The sequence below is a fragment of the Myripristis murdjan genome, chromosome 23, assembly GCF_902150065.1.
Source record: "Myripristis murdjan chromosome 23, fMyrMur1.1, whole genome shotgun sequence".
Classification (NCBI taxonomy): domain Eukaryota; kingdom Metazoa; phylum Chordata; class Actinopteri; order Holocentriformes; family Holocentridae; genus Myripristis; species Myripristis murdjan.
The window spans coordinates 12,496,391-12,518,899 of NC_044002.1; the positions used below are offsets into that span (position 1 = coordinate 12,496,391).

Consider the following 22,509-nt stretch of genomic DNA (forward strand, 5'->3'; position numbering starts at 1 on the left):
ACACTGTTTGTTAGGCCTAGAAACAAATCTACTGTATTAGACAATTCACTTTTAATGACAACATCACTCTGTGGATCGACACATCTTTCCAGATCTGTTTTCCGGTAGGATTGTTGTATATTTAGACATTATTTGCATAATGCACTTTTGCATAGAGGCAGAAATGCACATACACACTTTGTCTCTCCCTGGCCATGTCATACATACCCCTGTTTGCACATGCACAATATAAGATGTCACCCTTCATTTAGATTTTACATTTTGCAAATAATGCCATAAACTTTATTTTTTTTTGTGTTCAGGTATGATTATTATCCTAACAATTATAGCACACATCACACATTCAACACCTAGCTGCTGAAGAGATGTATTCTGGGATTCAGGTACAGCCTTATTCACAGTAAGGTGCACTTACTGAGGCACACTGAGGCTTGTGCTTTGAGGAATGATTCAAATCACAAGGAAGTGGCATTTTGTTGGCGTCTTGCTTCAGTAATTCAACACACTGAAATATGTTCCTGGGGGTCAGGTTATTCAAAATAGTCACAACATCAAAAATGCTATCAAAAATGCTGGCACCAATTCTGGGTTCTTCAAAGTGAATAAATTCCAATTATTAGGACACAGCCAGCAAAGAGAGCAGGTAAACAGGGTTTTCTGGAAGAGAACAATCCAAAAACGCACCACTGTAGCCTTCATTGTTGAAAGTGTTGTCACTCTGAAAATTATAAAATTGTAAAGTTGCAAAAGGAGGGCGTATTGTTCAAAAACATCTGGCATTTCTTTGTACGCCATGAGGTAGACTAATATTAACTTATTAAAGTACACCATCACTCCCAGAATATAAAGGTAATGGGATTCTTTTGAAAATAAAATATATTAGAAAATAAAAATGGTATTTTCGCCAAAACGTCAATCCTCCTTTCATTAAGACTTTAATTGTTTATTAAATATCACGGACGCGCACGGGATGAGAGAGAGAGAGGGTGGAGAGGAGGGGAGGGGGTACGTCTCGGGGGCGCGCTTCACCGCCGTTACGTCACGGGAGCGCCCGAGCGGTGGGGAAGCCACTGGCAGAGCTGGCAAAGACGGAAAGGAGGGGACGACAGACAGGCAGGCAGGCAGGCAGGCAGGCAGACAAGCGACAGCGAGACGGGCACTGAGAGAAAGCAAGACAACCCCAAAAAGAGGAGTTTACCTCGAGCGACGGTCGCTTCCAGTCGTGACTTGGTGATTTTGGCAGCAGGGAAACTGGAGACGAAATGTGACTGGCCTTTTTTTTTTTTTTTTTTTTTTTTTTTTTTTTAAACACAGTGCTTATTTCACAACCCAGGATACTACTGCTGAAGTGGACCTAGCCGCAGTGAGTATCTGGAACTTAGCTGGCAGTCTCGTGTGTGTGTGTGTGTGTGTGTGTGTGTGTGTGTGTGTGTGTGTGTGTGTACGTGTATGTATGTGTGTGTGCACGAATACACTAATGTGCGTGCGTGTTTGTTGTACATTGCACTCGGTCAACATCCCATGTGTGTGTCGCTGTGTTTGTGTGTGCCTCGTCGCAGCCACAGTGTAGAAACAGTATAATAGCAACAACAGCAATAATGATAAAATGTGATTTAATGCCTGTGCTGTGCTGCCAAACCGTATGACCCCCCCCCCCCCCCCACCCCCCCCCCACACACACACACACACACACACACACACACACCGTGCACTCAGCTCACCCACTGGCTCCAGGTTAGCCGGGAGACCTGAAGGGGCTCTGGTAGATTTCTGCCGGAGGGGAGCAGTGTTTTTGGCCGGACTGTCATCATGATAGGGTTGTGTTTTTTTTTTTTTCTATATTTTGGAAGGGAGCAGGGACGACAATGCAAGCTCGGCTACTGCAAGGTTTCTTCACGATTTGGAGAATAGAGAGGCTGCATCCCGGAGGTAATGTCCTCGGAATAACACGCTCATACAGCATGGCTTGTCTCTGTAGTCCACCCCTCTAAATGCGATTATCAATCTGTTCGCTGTGTTGGCGGATGAAGTGCAGCTGACGTCTCTGTTAGTCCCTCAAACCCACCTAATCACTGTCATATTCCTGTAATATTCCTTCAAGCGTACCTTTTCATACCTTATCACTGCCTTTGATAGTCCACATAGTGACTGGTGTATTTTATCTCCTCTAATAATATTGCCATAAGGACTTCTGTTTTCGCTGTGATTTGTTTAATACTATTTCTAAAGTTGCCTTAGGCTGATTACTGAACTTTTGTCCCTCAAGGTACAAAGTTTTGCTTTTCTGTGAACGGCTGAATAGTTTTTTTTTTTTTTTTTTTTCATGCTGCCATACTTTCATAAGAAACTGCTGTCAACGTAGCCAGCTCCTGTCAGCTGACGGTCTGCAGGCGGGGCAGCAAAACCCAAACTGCAACAGTATCCAGCGACACTGCTGAGACTTATCTGTGTGTTGCGCTACCAGCAGCCTGTTAATCAAATAAACTGTCACCAAGCAGGGAGGTGATTTGACTGTTATCGACATAGAGAGGTGAAATCTGCGTGTTTTTTTTTTTTTTCCTGGTCGGGACGCCGTGATCTGCGCCGCGCTCCGCCCACGGCTCCACAGACTTGCACCGCCCCTCCTCCGGGAACACGGAGTCGGGGAAGTGAGCCGCTTCCTTCCACAAAGTTTATTGTAAACACTGGACATTTTTAAATGCCCAGCGGCTCTGCACACCTCAGTCTGGTGTTTTACAGCTGAATAAAGCAATGAATACAATGAGCCGAGCAGATTTAACCCAGCTAGGGTTTCAGTTCCTGTTGCTTTAGGGTTGAGTTTGTGGATTTTTCTTGAGGCTTTGCATGGCCTGGCCCTCAGTTTTCTTCCTGAAGTTTAGATTCGGAATGAGCCTGACATCCTCACTGAGGTTGCTGTGACCCGCCCTGTGTCCTTCCTGAAGGCTACAGGTGACCGGGCTTCAGCCACCAGGGTCCAGAGGCTGTGGAGGCAGGAGCTGAAGCTGGAGAAGTCAGCACCATCTTTGAAATCGCCTCTCAAAACTACTTCTCATCATCAGGCAAAGTGCCTTTCCAGCCATCTGTTGTCTCACCACCATGGCTGACATGGAGTCTTTTTTCTACTCACTTATGTTATTTAGTTGTGAAGGTTTTTTCTGTGAAAAGTAATGAATAAATAAGCACTGTGCTAAAATTATATGCTCTCACAGTGCTGTAAGTCACTTTGCTTCCACTGAATGGTTGTATGAAAAACTTAAATTCAAGCAGACATGTAGTTAGCTGTAACAATTAGTCAATAAATCGCTTAGTGGATTGGCAGAAAATTAAATCATTTGAATTTTGAAGCTGTTAGTCCTTTGTCAAGTAAAAACTCAGAACAGTTGCTAGCTGCAGCTTCATAAATGCTCATATTCTGCTGTTTTGGGGATTTTTAGGATTTGGGATTATTATGTCTGCTAATTTGACAATTTCAAAACTTTCATGACCCTTCATGGGCTTGTAACTTGTGGTGGGCCTTCCTCAATAAAAACAAAAACGATGCATGAATTGACAATGAAAATAATAGTTAGTTGTAGCCCAATGCCATAACATAGAGATTTGTGTTACCATTTAGCTCCACTTGCACACAAGTGTTTGCTCTTCTGCACTGTTGCAGTCCAGTGTGCAAGCCGGCAGGCACAGTTGTGGTGTAGTGGGCCCTCACCTTTCGGCGTGTTCAGGAGGATGTTGCGGTCATCCTCTCACGTTGCTTCATCTTTATTTTACCTGGCAGGTTGGCTGTGAACACATTCCTCTTCACAGGAAGGGCTTAGAGGAGATGTTACAGGAACATGTGGGTGGCTGCGCTCACACCACTGCTGTCCACTGATCAGTCACACATAGCATTAGTGATTTTTTTTTTGCTCATTTCCTTGCCCATATTTTCTTGTGTGGTCTGGAGATTTAAACTAATGACAACAACACTGTGGCCATTTTCTTATCCATTAGCTACAGCACCCCGCAGAATTGGTTTTGTGCCTCCCTGGCTTGGTATTAATTGTCAAGCCTCAACAGTACATTTTCCATATTTGTTATGTTGGCAGCAGCAAAGATTAGATAAATAGAAGGTTATTGCTCCCAGGGTGCAATGTGTGTAAGTGTGCATATGTGCAAGCCATATGCATCCAAGTACAGGTCTGTGTCTTTCTGTAGTCCCATATATGTGTTTGTGTGTATTTCCTACATAGATGCATTGTGTCTCTGTGTCTTTATGTGTGTATGAAGTCATGTGTTTGTTTGCACGCTTTGTTTGCCCAGCCTGCATGTAAGATTAATTTCCTGTGGTGCACAATGGACTGGAGCTGATGGTATCTGTGTCTTATCGGTGTTGTGCTTTCCAGTGTCTGAACTGTATTATGTGTCTTATCTGTGATGGGACAGGTGCCGTGGAGTGGAGTTACAAGTAGCGCTGTGGCTCTGCTGAGCCGACATCCGCATCACCTGTATCTTACCGAGACATCTCCTCCCCAACACAAGTATTTAGTGTAATGGACTGCTAATATTCTGTACCGAGTGTAGCCCGGCAGCACGAGGAATTCAATGAAATAGCAAAGTTGCAGTTTTGACTTCTTCACTATCCTGTTTGCGAGGGGTGGTGATTAATTTTCTTCTAGAGGGAAAGGTGCTGCTGATCAGCTAAACGAGGCGTAGGGCTGTGCAGAATGTCTGATCCAAAAAAAAAAAAAAAAAAAAAAAAATCCACAAAAAACTTTTATTTTGAAAGCTAGACAAACCTAAGTAATATATTCTCATTTTTTCCTCCTAACTAATAAAAAAAGTAATGATGCACTAAAGCAGTTTTTTGACAATACCAATAACTGTTCACCCACCTTTCACAGCCACTAATATTTGGTTTTATAACAATCAAACAGGGTTAAGCTTTTCAAGACAGGCCTAAAGATGAGGAAATGTGTTTTCAACAAACGATCATGTTAGTTTTATTCTGTTGACAATTGTTTTAAGTCGAGCTGAATGAAATGGTGAAAAAATACAAATCGCAGTTATTTTGTCAGATATTGCAATTGCGATGTGATTAACAATTTTAGTGGAAATGCAAGTTTTTCTTGTGAGTGTCATGCAGCTCTAAATTATAGACAACATCTGATGACCACGTCTAGGCCCAGGCATATCCAAATCGTTCAAAAGCAGCTGCCAGGATGCATTGCACCGTAGTACTTCACAAACGCTGATATGCCTCTGTCACTATTGGTAATATGATTATTATTGTGATAATTTCTACTACAGTTCCAGTATTCAGCGATCAAACTGTAATATTGTTAGTGTTATGCTGATGTGACAGTGGCAGCCTGGAGGTCAGAGGAGCTGGAGCTGGTGACAAGCAGGTCGTATCTCCACTTAAAGGGGAAGTGCCTTTTTCACATCGTGGGTCTGAGGATGTGTCGCTTTCATTTATTGTTTTCATAAAAGTGGCCGCTGTGAAGGCCCTCAAGACTTTAATGGTGATTAAAGGCCGTACAAACAAAGATGACTTGGCTTGACTTGGCTCTCTGGCCACAAGTGTGAGACGGAAACGGAGAGAAATGGAGAGCAATAACTTTCGTGATGGGTGTAATGTGTTTTTTTATGAGGCTGGATCCCAGGGCGAGAGGCGGAATTTGTCAAATTCCGGCTGCCTCGGTGAAACGCTAGCCGGATAAGTGTAGGTTGGGTGATGTGTGTGTGTGTGGTAGACTGGTGTGTGTGGTTGTCACATAAATAGAACATGCAGAACACCTTCTGGAATGCTGATGGAGAGTGAGAGAGAGAGAGAGGGAGAGGAAGTCGGAAAGAGAAAGCATCCGGGGGACAAGTGAGATAAAGAGAGACTGAAAAAGTGAGAGAGAGAAAGTCTGGATTAGAGCGAGAGATGGAGAAAGAGGGGATGGAGAGGTTAGAGATAGAGAAAGTGAAAAGAGAACAGGCAGAAATGAGTGTACATGTGCGAAGATTTGCATGCTAAGATGTTGATCTCACATATTGGGTAACCAAAAAAGCTGGCTCTCATTCTTAGCGCTTGTGTTTAACACTAACGAGTGGTTAATACTGTACTTAATGCTGATTTGTCCTGATGATCGTCTCTCTTTAATTTGGTGTAGATTCTTCATCTGTGGCCATATTGGGCTTTTGTCAGATTCCGAAGCCTGTTCACTGCTGTGCTAGCACATTACACACACACACACACACACACACACACATACAGCAGAAGTACTTGGCATTCAACCGTGAGGACTTTCTTGGTAGCGTTGTGGATATTCTAGGATTTTATGAGGCTTAAGACAACACTGTGTGTGAGGAAAGATGAGATGGGCAACATGGCTGCACTGTTAGGTAACAGCATAGGGAGGTATATGATGAAACATATCTCACTCTGTGTGTGTGTGTGTGTGTGTGTGTGTGTGTGTGTTGGTGTTTTCCTGTGGAGGTTTTGTGGGCGTGATGAGGTTATTTTGGCTCCCAGTTTCACTTCTGGGCCAATTCCAGGGTCAGTGTCAGTAGGAGCCGCAGTTCAAATGTGGCTCTTTATTTGGATATTTATATCATGATATGAGAACAACTGTGCTGTAATTGCACTCGGGGATGCTCCGATCAGGGCAGCATGGCATTGCTGTCATAACGTGTTAGCATCTGTGTGTGTCTGTGTGTGAAAGGCAGAGGGAGAGAGAGGGAGAGTGAGAGAGAGAGAGAGAGAGAGAGAGAGAGAGAGAGAGATGTGTGTCCTGTGCATTGATGGCTTTTGGACAGTCATATGCTAGTGTGTGCTGAATCCCATGATGTCGACTGCGTCATAGTTCTCTGTGTGTGTGTGTGTGTGTGTGTGTGTGCTACTCTTTGTTGTCGTCTTCTTTTAATTCATGTGATATTCAGACTTGAATTTTAGCAGATGCGATATCACATGGTGTGTAGTGGCTTGAATGAAGTCCTCAAGACATGCAAAATAAACAGAGCGCATTTTGTGAGTGTGCGTGAGAGAGTTTGTGTGTGCAAGAATGCATTTAGACTTTTCTGTCAAGGTAAATTTGCACAAGCTTGAAGAAAAAACAATTACCTAATCCATGATAGTAAAGCCAATGAGACCAATGAAACTGTGTTAAATATCAAAAATCACGGTCTATACAAGTTAACAGCTTGTGGTGGTGGCATATAGTTTTTTTTTTTAAAGGTTATTTTTTTGGCATTTCTGCTTTATTTGACAGTCACAGTAAAGAGAGACAGGAAAGGCAGAGGAGAGAGAGGGGATGACTCGCAGCAAAGGACCTGAGGTTGGATTCAAACCCAAAACGCTGTTATCAGGACTCAGCCTTAACAAGTGGTACGCACTTACCAGGTGAACCACCGGGGCACCCTTGTGGTGGCATATAGTGTAGTCCAATCTTGATGGACTATGAAGACAACGATGAACTAGTGATAGATCAATCTGCAGTTCATCTGTGGGTAAATCAGAGCACAAAATGGGCGGAAGAATAATAAAGATATAAATAAAGGCGTATAGAAGGGTGCATAACTGATAAACACTGTATATGATAGGGATGGAGTTGGAGGGCTCATACATCTGTGAGAGTGTGCAGAAGTGGAAAGGCAAAAGCAGCAAGATGGTGGAGTACATGTTGAGTAGAAACATAATATGAATAGCTAGGGCTGCAGCAATCTTTGACTATCAGCCAGTCGGTTTAGTGTGGTGACGCTACTGCGGTAGTTATTACTGATGGCATCACTTAGTTTGGGTAGTTTGTGGTGTTTTGATACAGCACAGGGAGGAGTTGGGGCAGGGGTATTCTTCACTTCAGACACAAGGACTCATCACGTCCTCTTGAGTTAAAAAATGCCCAGGAAACAGGCAGTTTCTGTGGACAATTGGAACATGAACACTTTATTATGTACAGGTCAGCAGGCCCGGAGAAGAAGAAGAAGAAGAAGAGGGGGAAGTCACTGACTCTGTCTCTCCTGTCTCATATTGGCCTCAAATGGAGCAGTAGATGTGTGTGTGTGTGTGTGTGTGTGTGTGTGTGTGTGTGTGTGTGTGTGTGTGTGTGCTTAGTGACATGATCACTCATGGCCACTGAACTGATGAGTGCTTCCCTGTGTGTCTGTGTGTGTGTGTGTGTGTTGGTGTGTGTGGCTATGGCCATGTACGTTCGCATTTGTGTATTTCCCTTTTTAAGTGTATATGCTTGTCTTTGAGTGTGTGTGTGTTACATTCTATATACAGATGAATCTGTGTATATTTGTTTCTATCCATCTGGGTTAGCTTGTGTCTGGCTGTGTGTGTGTTTGTGTGTGTGCCTGTGTGTGTTTGTTTGTGTGCCTCATTGTCTCAATGTGCATGTGGACACATTTTGGTGTGTCCTATTTATGTGTCTTTTCTTTGTGTGTGTGTGTGTGTGTGTGTGTGTGTGTGTGTGTGGTTGCTAGAGGCAGGGTCCTGGCTTGTTTTTTGTCCAGGTGTGTGTTTTTGGCCTGAGGGGAGACAGAGCAGATGGTCCCTGTGTGTGTGTGTGCATGTGTGTGTGTGTGTGTGTATGGCTGTAACTGACTGGCTGTCAGTGCCATCTCTCTGGCCAAAGATTTGTGCCTAGCAGAACATCGGCTGTAAAGATACACTGCTGCGGGGCTGTTCAAGGCCTGGGTCAGGACCCCATGTTGGGGCACGGGGAGATTAAACTGGGTCACCAGGAGCGCTGCACAGTTATTCAAGCAAACACCAAAACCTCACTGCTGATGTTTTCTGGCAACATCCCAAACAAGGTATTGTGGAGTTTTGTAGAATTCCTGGAAAACAAATCAAATCAAATCTAGTCTCTAAAATCTTTGTTGACATTCAAATTGAGTAAATTTTAAGCTTTATTATCCCATTACATTTTTTTTTGGGCTTCATAATGCACTGAAAAATTCCAATTGCAATCACACTATTTGATTATCTTTGCTAGTATTAGACAGCCCTAATTTCCAGATTATTGTGGGAATATAGGGCTGTTTTCAAAATACGGTGGTTGACAGGCTTCCAGGGGTTCTGGAGAATGAGGAACAGATTGACAATATATTTCAATCCACTAGAAATTATTATGATACATAAAAAATGTATGAGTGATTACTGCAACATTATGTTTTACTGCAGCTCCACCACTTTGAATCTATTGGTCAGTTTTCAAGCATGACATCTAAACAATTTAAGATTTATTAGACGCTTACTAGTCTCACATAGCCATACCCCAATTTGTTTTAGCGCTGGAGAAAACTCTGGCTGACCCCATTATTGTGCTGCTATAGGGGACAAAACACCCTGACTTGTTTGTATTTCTTTAAACCAATCAGAATGTGACATCTGAATGAAGTAGTCGGCCAATGGCAGGCTTATACCAACTGTCTACATACTGTGAGTCAGACTTAATATTTAATACTTACTTAAACCAAACTATACTTTCATGTCAGGACTCTGTCGCTTAATGAAAAGTAACTTGGGGGTCTTGAACTCAAAAAAGTTTGAAAAACCCTGGCCTAGATCACCAACCAATCACCAGTAAGGAGTGTATGGGTCAATGCCACAGGGCCTGGACACAAGAAAAAGCAAATATTGTACATGACAGAGATAAGAAACATGTAAAAACTGGTAAAGGCACATGCAACAAGGAAACAACAACAAGGAAGTTTCTTGCATCGACCAACAGAGGAAGGTTTTCTTCATGCACGCTGAAGAGCTTTAGGTCAGCTCAGCTCATGTCAACAGTAATGGGAGAGTCAGGATCATATGACCAACATGTCTGTTTGTGTGTGCGTGTGTGTGTGTGTGCGTGTGTGTGTGTGTGCGTGTGTGTGTGTGTGTGCGTGTGTGTGTGTGCGTGCGTGTCCCACAGCTCGTGTATTCAGTGACCTGAGGCTTACATCACTGTCTCCTAGGATGTCTGACCGACTGACTGGCTGGCTTTTTAAAATTGCTGTTTTTTTTTTTTTTTTTTTTTTTTGCTGCTGTACAGTAGAGCATGGTGGAAAAAAAAGACTGACTGACATTTTCCATTATTTTCACAGCTCAGTTATTCCCAAGATTTCATCGACCTAATTGACTTAATGAGTTGAACAGTCAGTATTTAGGCCATTTATTTCATAAAACACACATGCACTGATCAACAGACTGTAAAAGCATGACTAAACACAATGTTGTATGACGGGGAGGGGGGCATAACCTAGATTCTTCACACGGTGTCTGTGCTTTATTTGACAACATTTCTTTAAATTTACACGTCTGGCATCAACTGTAGCTGATGCTGCTATCCAATTTGACTCATGACTAACAGCAAGAGGACAGATGGGCATTTTTCATTATTTGCGAATCTGCTGTTTTTTCTACATTTCTACATTATTTCCATGGAACATAATTGGATAATTGACAAAATTGAATTGACTGGATTACAGAAACCAGTGTAATGCAATATTCTATTTTTGAAACATGTATTTCATAGGCACTGGTTATTAGCCTGTATGAGATTGTGTGGGATTCATGTCATATTAAGTTATTTAGTTGGTATAACACAGTGAACAACAGTTTGAGACATTTCAGAGAAAAAACTGCACATTCTTATTATAGCCTCATGGGGAGGGGTTATAAATATCAGTATTTGGTACAACAAGCCGTCTGATAACAATAAATATATATATATCTTCATACATGAAAGCACACATTGTTAGTGAGAATCTTCAAATTTGGTTATCAAATAGACGTTTTTCATAGCAGCCATTTTAACATGTAATTGCAGAAAAAACACAGGTGAACCTTAATCAGTGTCATTCCTAACATCTGTGTTTATCCTGAGAGAAAGGGGTTAGTTGTATTCAAGGTGTAGCTGAAGTTTGATATTTTAGACTTGATCAGTAAACTTCTCAACACAACCATCAGCTCAGCCGTCATCCGTTGCTCTGCCACTCACGTGTTACACCAAGTATTGCAAACAACAGAGTCTGTCGGACAAACTATTTAATAATTAAATCAAAGTGCTTTTACTGCACTATGTACTGTCTGCTGTGTACAGGCTGAAACAATGTATCTGTGTTGAGCCAGTAACATTTGATGATATCAGCCAGCTGATCTATTGGTCAGGCTCTAATTCTTCTGCTTGAAGGCACTAGAAGAAACTGGGACTGAAGAAGTAAGCTTCTGAAAATCCATTCATTTTCTATGACGAGAAATGTCAGCTGATGTTGACCGCTGTAGCCTCATTTCTTTATTTGTCACTTGCTGCTGCTGAACTTTGGGGTGACATTGCCCAACAGCAGACGTTCACGTTGTAGCATTACGCTGTGGGAGCAGCGTGGCGGCCTGGTGTGATGAGAGGCCATCCTTCAAATGCCCCGTGTCAGAAAACATCGACCCTGCTGAAGTGCCCTTGAGCCAGACACCGAATCCTTGCCAGATTCAGGGCAGCTGTTAACGCAGCTGACCCTGACCTCTGACCCCGCTGTGGAGCGACGGCAAGCAGTGAGAGATTTTCCGTTATTGCTGCATTATCTATTAAATAAAAATGTCACTGGACAGTAAGTTTGATGTGGTTTGCAGCAGTGTAGAGCGAGAGTCTGACCAGCACAGAGGGAGAGAGCGGGCTGGTGGAGCAGCGTGTGTGATCGTCTGAACACACATCAGCTGAGGCTGCTGGCAGTCACAGAGTTCACACAGGAAAAACCTTTTCACTGCACTCTGGATTGTGAAATATATCAGCCAGTGTCATGCTGGTTTCTCATTACTCCCTTTTGCTGTTTGTGTGTGTGTGTGTGTGTGTACTAGTCATTGTTGCAGTAGGAAAAGGAGCTTCAGGCATCCTTGATAAGTGATTATTGGATAAAAAGAGAGGTGTGTGTGTGTATCGGGGTTTGAGCCAAGTAGAGCTAGAGCAAATAGAGTATGGCACTCATGACCTACATAGAGAGAGAGAGAGAGGGGTGTGTGTGTGTATGTGTGTGTGTGTGTGTGTGTTGGTGTGTTGAGGGGGGGAGGGTTATGCAGCAATACATTTATACCTACATGTCTGCCACTCTGTATTAATGTTATAGGACAACATATGTTTTAGTGGTTTCTGTACGAGTAGTCAGTAGTCAGCTGCTTTTTTTCTGCCACAGAGGCGATGGCAGTGGCCCTCGTTCATCAGTTCTTGGGAACACACTGATATTTTGGCTAGTTAGCTCACTGATCAATTTACCATTAATGCTGAAACGATCATTCAATCAGCAGAAAATGAACTGATCATAGTTTTGACAATAGGCCATTTCAGTCATTTATCAAGGAAAAACCCCACACATTTGCCCATTCCAGCTTCACCAAGGTCACTGAGATGCTAGTATTTGTTTACTTTTCTCTGTTCATATAGTTATAAAATTACCACTCGGCTTTTTTTGGCTGTGGAAGCAATTTGAAGGCGTCGCTTTTGGTTCTGCACTGAGACATTATTTTTGTCACATTATGGACGAAATGATGAATGAATTAATTGAAAAAATAGTCAGCGGACTAAGTGACAATGATAATAGTGGCTCACCTGGCAGAGTGTGTACCTTATCAAGGCTGAGTCCTTACTGCAGCGTCCAGGGTTTGATTCTGAGCTGATCTCTTTGTTTCATGTCATCTCCTCTCTCTCCCCTGCCTTTCCTGTCTCTCTACTGTCACTATCAAATAAAGTGAAATTGCTAAAAAATGTAATCTGCCATAACCTACCATTAATGCCTGATGAGAAGATCCATGGTGATTTCACTTGTGGGTGTTCAGTGTGCTGTGGTGCTTTTAGCAGGCGCTGTCTGCTAAGCATGCACGGTGCGTTCAGGTGTTTGTCTGCATTGCAGTGAAGTAAATAAATATTGCATAATGGTAAGATGATCAAAAACATACTTTGGTAAAAACTCAGTTTTGTACCTTACATGTAATCTTTATTCTGTTCTCTCTGTGTCTCTTCCTCCCTCTCCTCTCTCTCTGTCTTTATCCAGGTGATCCCATCATCCCTGGCCTTGTGGATTAATTAGCTGCCTTTATCAGAAGGAATGTCCTATTGATTACCGCTCACCAACAAAGCCAATGGATTACAGTGAAGGCGTTGGGAAGGCCTTGATCACAGCTATGTCAACACTGAATCAGGATATTTCAAGCCAAGACAGACTACAGTAAAAGACTGACAAAGATAGTTTTTTGTTTTGAGTTGTTATATTTAGCATTTCAGCTTTTTGCACACCCATCTCCCATTTATTGTTACTAGTGATTTCATCTTTTCCAGCCCCTTTTCTGCCTTAATTGTGCACTTCTTATTATGTTGTGAGTCTACTGCTGCTAACTAGCTTGCCATCACAGAGCGGTGCTCTTTATACCTTTCGGGCTCCACACATTTCAAGGGGAGCTTTCTCAGGACACCAGCTGACTTTGTGGACTGCTGTCATTCCAAGTTCATATTTTTGATTCTTCTGACGCCCCATCTTCTGCCACCATGTACAGTAGCTCCCGGTCCATCTCCAAGCTGGACGTTGTGGGGTCCAACGGTAATGGCTCAGTGTCTGGTAGTCCTGGCCGCTCCCCACGCCTCCCCCGCTCCCCGCGGCTCGGACACAGACGAAACAGCAGCAGCAGCTCCGCCGGCGGCCTCACTGGCTCCGGTAAAACCCTGTCCATGGAGAATATCCAGTCTCTGAACGCCGCTTACGCCATGACCGGTCCAATGTATTTCGCCGACACTGCTGACGACCCCGTGGGCCTCGCCGGCAGCCTGAGCAGTGCCCTGAACCCCACCCCGCCCAAGAGCACCATGACCTTGGGCAGGGCTGGGGCCAGGCTGCCCTACGGGGTCCGGGGGGCCGTCATGGGTAGCAGTCCTAACATTAACACTGGAGGAGGGGGCGGGGGAGTGGGCATGGCCAGCGATGCGATAGCGTTCGGTGGGGATCTGCAGGGCCAGCCGTCCCAGGCCGCCACAGTGCCCCACTCTATGAGACAGGTGAGAGACTGCCCGGTTTTCTACATTTCCTGTGACGAGTCAGCAGCTCTGAAACTGACTGTTGGCAATGTTCTGCACATGCTTGTGTGTGCAGTAAAACGAGGTCAGGTGTGCATTAAGATTTAGCCTCGTAGATGTTTCGCATGTTAAAATTCAGTTTTATAAGGCACTTGCTCCAACTTTTTTCCTCTATGTGTAATTCAACATTTTTACATGTTATATGACCACACAGGAGCTTTTGATAAAGCTACGACACTTCTGACCCCTGATGAAAAGAGCATTAAGAAACTAAATTCATTCTGTCTGCCTCTTGGGCTCAAAGGAAAATTCCACCATAAAACCCATTCACCCTGTTTAAAACAGGGATTTTCATTGTGCTTCTTGTGCCGTTTTGTTTTATGGTGTAATTAGCTTTTTGCATTGGTAAACTCACAAAACCTGATGGACATAGAGAGCAGCTGCAGCTACAATGGAGCTTAATGGGAGAGAGTGGTGTTTTCTCGGTCTGTGTGCTTGATTTCTCCCTGTATTTTTACTATAACATTACTGCAACATAGTGAGTGGATAGCTGCAAACAAACAACTGCAACAAAAAGGCACCAGAAATACAATGTAATGCAGTCGCTAAGTCATAATTTTGAATAGTGTTTTGAAAGTATCAGTCCATTGAATTAATGTAGTACTGTTTGTCAAGAATTATATTTTTGCATTAACACAAGGAATATGTGGATATTGTTGACTTAGGTGATCTTGTTCTTTCTTACCAGTCAATCCAATTTTATTTATATAGCACCTTTCAAACAAATGCATGATATTCAAGGTGCTTTACATCTTGATTGACAAATAAGCATAAAATAAGAAGTGAAAGGACAAGGAGGCCGATGCACACTCATAAAATATGGTTTAAAAAAAATCTACATAAGAGGGTAAAATGATCTTGTCTGAATTAAACAACAAAAGATAAAAGTCAGCTGAACTGCGCAAACAATAAATTAAGATTTTTTTTTGTCACAGACATCAGTTTTTCTTATCTTTTTCTTCTACTTAATTCCAGCCCAGTTTAGAAGGGTTAATATTTTTTTCTTAAGTCACCCCTTGACTGACCTACATTAGACCTGTTAGGGGATTGGGAGGTTTAAATAGACTAAAGTTTTTCCCTCCTACTCACTTTTCATCCTCAGCCGTAACCTCAAAGCTCTTCAATCTCCTCAAGAATACTTCACCCTCCTCCCTCTCCCCCCACCTCTTGTTCTAATAAATCTCTGTCTCACACAGTTAAAAAAAATCCTCTTTCCCTCTCTCCTTGACTCTTATTTCGTTTCTTAGCACTGCTCTAATCTAATCTTCTCTTAATTTGTTACATTTCTTTGGACACTTTTGCTCTGACCCCGTACCTCTTTAATACAGCCTGCCTGCTTGTAATGTTGGCAAAGTCAGAATTTAAACCTTTTTTAATGTTGCATTTATTGTAAGTCCCTCCAGGGATAAGCAGCAGCTAAATACCTAAAATATGAAATGCAGCGCCTTGTTTGTTTCTTAGGATTAAAATAGATTCTGCATTTTATTTACAAAAATGCCCCCAAGATACACTTAATTCGTTAATACACTGATATTCTGGTGTCATGATGAATTAAACATTGGAGCACCTTTTTCATAAATACTGGAGCTTGTAGATCGCTCCATTTTGGCCTGCCTCTGTCCTAAACTTCTGCTTTAAGAGTTTTCTGTGATAATGAGGCATCAAAACTGCCTTTTCACTTTGTTCAGTGTGAATTTATTAATAAATTTATGATGTTGTTCACCGCGTCTTCAGCACACACAAAGGTTGGACATAAGTGCAAGTAATTTACTGCACAAATACACCTGGATGTGAACTCTCCTGTCAGTGTTACATGATCACAAATATTTGATTGGATGTTTCTGTTTGGCAGAGCGTTCTCACTTCAAAGCACCGACACCTTCAGTGGTGTTCAGGAGCAGGCGACCTCTAACACTTGCTGTCACCAGCTCTCTGCAGTGCAAAACACTCCTTGAGCACGTGTAAAGTGTGATCGCAGACACTAAATGATATAACATTACAGGGGTCAACTTTTGCTTGTATGCAAATCAGTGGGCAGTTTTTGTGGTCGACAGTAAGATGCATAGAGGAATTTTCACTGTAATGATAAATAATATTTTTACTATACTAATCTACTACACTATATTTCTACCTGTGTGCATAGTCTTTTTTTCCTGCAGTCTCCTTTCTTTCAATTTCTCCAGCAATCTGTCACAAATGGTGTGTCTCTGTGTGTGTGTGTGTGTGTGTGTGTGTGTGTGTGTGTTGCCAGGTGAGGGAAGGTGCCATGTCAGACCTACAGACACAGCTAAGAGAGGTGCTAAGAGAGAATGAGCTGCTTCGCCGAGAGGTAAGGATGCACACACACAGCTGTGAGGAAAGACAAAGCCAAATGTACCTTTTATTTTAACATTTTAAGCTATTTTGTATTTTGGGGGAGTTTTGAGTTCCTCTGTTTCCTCCATTTAGTCACTGTGGAGTCCTGAATGTAAGCAGAAGTAAGTTGTTATGAGGACGTGTGTTTTGCTATAAAGCTATAAGCTGAGACGAAGTTGAGTCATCGATACATTGTGGACTCCTAAAGAAAACACTTATTACTTTAAAAAAAACAGTTCAGGATATTGGTTGTTTTATCTTGCTTGCTTTAGCTGGAGGCTAAGGAGTCCAAGCTGAGTTCCTCTATGAACTCCATCAAGACATTCTGGAGTCCAGAGCTGAAGAAAGAGAGAGCGCTGAGGAAGGACGAAGCCACCAAGATGGCCGTGTGGAAGGAGCAGTACAGAGTGGTGCAGGACGAAACACAGGTAGGAAAGAAGGTGTGTGTGTGTGTGTGTGTGTGTGTGTGTGTGTGTGTGTGCCCCTGCATTCATGTCTACACTAAGTGGCTATACTGGACATGGGCTTTGGTTGGTACATTTCTGCAAGGGTGCTGGTGTCCCTGTGTTTATGTTGCACATGGTTTTTGATGGTCAGTTACTCTGGATTAGCTTGGAACTGAGGATTGTCACCCGGGATTAAATTCAATTCACTTTCTGTGCAGCTAAATCAAGAAGTGGATGTTCCTCCAAATTTCACAAGTGGAAATCTTGGGCCGTAACAGAGTCCTCATCAAGTCTTTAAAAAATAACAGGGAATGAGGACTCCTCTCTAATATTTTGGTTATGGCCATTTTTGGAAGACTGCCTCCAGCCAAATGCCTGTGAATTTTGGCTCGGAGTGGTAAATATGTCGACACTGTTAGCCACTTTAGGGAAGCATATCTCTGTTCCCAGGGCCCTTTATTTCCTCAGTGTATTTTTTTAAACTGCACCCAGGCCTATGTTTTGTCAATCCTATGTTCCTGTCTAGGTTTATTTAAGACATAAGCCGGTGAAAAACAGCCTGTCTACATGTACTTATGTCATTTTCTCCATCCTTGCGGGCGGGTATATGTCTTATCCATTGTTTCATCACCACTGTCCTCGGCACGGTCTACACTCGTGAACTTGTCAAATTTTATTAGTATCGTAATGATGTTTTATGTTAAACTCCTTGCACGTTGCAGTCACCAGCTTGCAGATTAGGCACATCGCTTCATCCGACCTGTGAGGCACAACGAAGCAGGCCTTGCTTCATTTCTCCTGACGCTTTTTTCTTTCACTGACACAACATGTCTTGCGCGAATCGGCGTCTTGTGAGTTGTGTATGACTAGTTGCCGTGCAGCCGTTCCTGGTTTGACAGCTTAGCCCAGGTGGTGCAGGTTTATCCTTCTTAAAAGCAAAGACACTGCGTGATGTAGGCTGGTTCAAAGCTGAGTTGGAAGTGAACCAAATGTCTCCTTAAGTCATCACTGGCCACCAGAAACCAGAAAACCACACTCGGACAATGCTTGGTTTAAAGTTTCGCTGTCATTCGGTGATCCTGTTTTGTTCTTTTTTGTTGTAAAACATGTTGAAGGCTTGTAAGTAGCTGGTGAATGCTGCGATGCATCAGGTGCAGCAGCCTGTGGATTGGTGCTTCCCTCCACTAGTGGCCTTCTTTGAACCCGAGTGCTAATTTTGTGGACCGCTGTGGTGGGTTTGTCTCGCTGCTACAAGGCCGCGCTGAAGAGGGGCGAACAGATGAACAGGACTCCCTGGTTGGGGACTCCCAGCTGTCTGTTGGTCGAGAAGCCATCTGGAGGAGACGGAGACGCAGCGAGTCAGGCAGGAGGCTGGAATATTATACAAGAGATTACACACAGACAGGCGCACGCATCCTCTCACAGTCACTCACTCCTTCACAGTGACTCATTTACATGTTTGAGTGCACCCACTTTCTCCCTTTTAGCGAAAACTCACATGTTGTCATTGTGAGATCGGTGAAGGACGAGTCACTTTTCCAGCACAGAGCGGGCAGAAACTCCACTCAGTCCTAAATAAGGAAAGTAGCTGCACTTACATTTTAGCCGTTAGCACATGCTCCTAGCCAACATATAAGGAACACTTACTCTTTTCCTGAAGCTCATTGATGAAAATGAAAATAAAAGCCTTTCTCTTTTATTGATTTCCAGTAATAAATGGATTTCGGTCACAAAGGAGGAGGTGAAGATGAAGAGAAGCAAGACTTTTAAAGCTTTGAGACAAATGAGGGGTCGAGGGCCTGTAATTCAATATATAATATCAGCAAGGTGTCTTTAATATCTTGAATATTCAGTGTGTGTGTGTGTGTGTGTGTGTGTGTGTGTGTGTGTGTGTGTGTGTGTTTGTGTTGAGTTTATTTACGGCTTTGATTTGGAGGAGTGTGTGAGTCTTTGTGTGTATTCCTTCAGAGCTTCTGTACTGGGAGAACTTGATTATGGGAAAGGATGACGGGCTGATGAACCTCAGAAATGCCAGATGAATCATTGTCAGGTGTATGTGTGTGTGTGGGTGTGTGTGTGTGAGTGTGTGTGTGTGTGTTAATTCCAAGTGATGTAATGTCAAAGAGAACAAAGGAACAGGTGATAACCCGAACAATCTATCATCTAGTTGGTTTGCTGCCAACTCTAGAAAAAAATCTGTTTTGCCCTTAGAAATACACACACGTGCACACTCAAAAAATAGGAAGAGAGAGAGTGACACACACACACACACACACACACACACTCACACACACCGATGTTCACACACATGGTGTTTAGACATGCTTGGTGTTTAGACATGCTTAGACACGTAAGAAAATATTTTCTTATCTTTAATGCTGAGAAATCTCTCTCTCTCTCTCTCTTTCTCTCTTCCTCTCTCTCTCGCTCTCTCACTCTCTCATTCTCTCCTCCACCCAAATCACACTCTTTCAACCCAAGGCATCCTTTTAATTTCCTCCTGTCATCATTCCCCTGTTCTCCTATTTCTGTTTCTCCCTCCTCGCTTTTTTCTCTCACACTTTTCTCTTTTCCCGTTCTCTTTCTCTCTCTGTTCATCAGTTTTTCATCTCTGCGCTCCTTTCTTTGTCTTCTCTCATTCATTCTCCGTCTTTCTCTCTCTCTCCTTCTTTCTCTTTCTCTCTCCGTCTATTTCTGTCATTGCATGGTGAGTCAGCTCTCACTTTCTCTCTTCCTCCCTCCTACCTTCCCACCCTCTCTCTCCTTCTGCCTTCATCTTTGTGTTAGAAATGGAATGTGTGTTACCTCCCAGTCATTTTGGGACACACACACACACACACACACACACACACACACACGCCCCGGCTGTGGTATGCACATGGTATCTCAACCCCACCCTCTATCCTTCCTTCCTTGCTCCTTCCTTCTTTCCTCGCCTACCTCCTCACTTGTCCTCCTCTTCTCTTTCACACTCAGCCTCATTTCCTCACCACCTTTGCTCCCTCCCTCCCTCCCTCCCTCCATCATTCATTCCTTCCTTCCTTCCTCCCTTCCGCTTCTCCACTCCTCCACTCCTCCACTTTTCTGTCTCTCATATCCCAACAGTGCGTCACCTTCCAGTGCATTTCAGACCAAAAGAGCAGCCGTTGCTATTCAAATCAGTGCTGATGGGTCATGTGACTGCTTCCCTGTAACCTGCATGATCCCGCCCCCCTTTATTCTGATTGGATAAAGTAAAGTTAATATAGTCCATTTAGAGCAGTCTGTAAACCCCCTTTTTCAGTGCAGTTGCAAGGAGAAAATGGTGATATTTTATGTTTCTGCAAACCTAGGATACGTGTAAATGTCACATTTTCAAGTTTTGTCACCTGGTGTAAAGCAAGTAAAAAACTGCCTTAAGAGGTTGGTGGGAAAGTGGATATCACAGTCAAAAGGACTTTTGCAGACCGCGGTTCAATTCCCGTGTTCGAGTCGTTTTTAGCTAGTATTAATGAACTTTAGATAACATGTCATAACCCCAACCATGACCTTTTCCTAACATTAACCATGACGACAAACCTTTTCCTCTCCTTAACCAAGTGGTTACACGTGTCACATGTCGCAGGCTCCACCACATTGGCCACGAGTCTAAATGTTGATATACGATGTATGTTTAGTTCATAAACATTGACATTTCAATGTACTGTATTTGTTGGTTTGCAGAAAAGTAAAATGACAACGTTTTATTCTGGAGACTGGGTTGCCTTTTTATTTGATCTATTTATTGACTGATTTAGTCGTTTGCAAATTTATTAATTAAATTTGCACTATGAAAAATTGCATTGACATGAGGACTCTTTGAACTCACCTGATAAAAACAGCAGTGTCTCTCCAATGATAATACAGTTAGAAAATGGAATGGAATCAATGAATGTATTTATTTGTTTTTGTTTGTTTGTTTGTTTGTTTTTTCCCCTTAAATTTTATCTACGTATCAGTGGATTGATTTATTCATTTTCAATGCTTTTATTACTTTAGTACTTCCCTTTATTATCAAATATCTATAAACAAATTGTTCAGCATCCATTACGGTGCTTCTGCCTGTCCTCCATAATAATCACTTCTTGAAAGCCAAATTAAATTTGCTGTTTTTTATTTCCCAGAAACAAAATCACAGGAAATGATGCATTATTTTTCATGCTGTAAACAAATGCATTAAAGGAAAAAGAAGCTTTGTCAGGATTTCTGTTTATGTGCCATTTATTTTAGCCCCGTCTGGCACCTTCCCTCTTATTCCTTTATGTTTTATCTGTTTCTCGTCACACACTTGGGCAGGGAAGTGGGCGGAGATTTATTCTTACCTGACACCAGAGCTACCTTACACATTTGGCAAACAGGTTTACTTTAAACCATCTAAATTAATAGGGAGGATCCTCTCTATTGCAGCCCTGCTTTGTGATTTAGGCTCGTAAGAGGGGAATATTTTTTAAATTAAAAAATCCCGCCTAATGCAGCTTTAAGTGATTTTGTTTCTCCATCTTAATTTCCAGTTCCTTCCTCTGTCTTGTTTCATCCCCCTCATCCAGTCATCTTTTTCGTAACACACCATCTTTCCATTTCCAAAAAACAACTCCATCTTTCAATCTCTTTCTTACTGCTCACTCACTCTGCCTCTCACGATTTCTTTCACCCCCTTCTCCTTCTCTCCTCTCTCTCTCTCTCTCTCTCTCTCTCTATCTTTCTATCTCACTGTCTCCCCCTCACTGCCCCCCCTTGCCCTTCTCTTCTCTCTCCATCTGGGCCTGTGGAGCTGCACCATGCACCATAGAGCTTAATTCAATAGAAGGAACACTCCCTGGTTTACCCAGCCTATTGATTTGAATAGGGTTGTCTGTTCTGTTCAGTTTAATACTGTCATCAACGCCGTCTGCCTTTTGTCACTGCGCCTACCTGCTTTGGTTTCACCCTGTGTGTCTCAGTAAGTCCGTGTGTGGGTGTGTGCACGTGTGCTCTCGTGCATGTGTGTGTGTTCGCCCAATTCGCTCCACTTCTTTGATCACAGCAGGGATGTAGAATCTTTCACGCGAGGAGAAAGTGCAAGAGGGAGAGAGGGAGAGAGAAGCAAGGGAGGAAAGGAGGAGAGGAAAGAATGTGTGGAATGCCAAAGTAAAGCTTCACTTGGATTTCTTCCCTTTTTTTTCTTCTTCCTTTCTTATACACACCCATTCAATCATTTATTCTTCACCCTTTCACTCTTGCCATCTCTGTCCTCCTCCACCTATTCGTAGTCAAAGAGATGGTGAACTCTGTAACTGTCTGTCCAGAAGAGCTTTTTTTGGGAGGTCAGACACTGATGTTGGATGAGAGGACCTGGCTCGCAGTCTCCGTTCTAGTTCAACCCAAAGGTGTTGGATGGGGTTGAGGTCGGGGCTCAAGTTCTTCCACACCAAACTCACCCAGCCATGCCTTTATGGAGCTGCTTTGTGCACTGGGGCTCAGTCATGCTGGAAAAGAAAGGGGCCTTCCCCAAACTGTTCCCTGGAACTTCACTGGAACTAAGAGGCCGAGGCCGACCCCAGAAAAACAAGCCCACAGCGTTATCCCTCCTCACCAAACTTTACAGTTGGCACAATGCAGTCAGGCAGGGAACGTTTTCCTGGCAT

At 43.0% G+C, this 22,509-nt stretch overlaps 1 protein-coding gene across 3 annotated transcripts in view; it reads left to right on the plus strand.

Annotated features, from left to right (window-relative positions):
• Window positions 1-1,305: 1,305 nt before the first annotated feature.
• LOC115355239 (ELKS/Rab6-interacting/CAST family member 1-like) overlaps window positions 1,306-22,509 on the plus strand; it is a 162,730-nt gene continuing 141,526 nt past the window's right edge. For 2 of the 3 annotated variants that reach the window (XM_030045956.1, XM_030045958.1), the window contains exons 1-3: window positions 13,051-13,988; window positions 16,318-16,395; window positions 16,694-16,849. In XM_030045956.1, the coding sequence (XP_029901816.1) occupies window positions 13,485-13,988; window positions 16,318-16,395; window positions 16,694-16,849 (738 nt within the window). In that variant the 5' untranslated portion in view covers window positions 13,051-13,484. Of the gene's footprint in view, window positions 1,364-12,993; window positions 13,989-16,317; window positions 16,396-16,693; window positions 16,850-22,509 lie in introns of those variants that run through there. The other variant, XM_030045957.1, reaches the window with a different exon arrangement.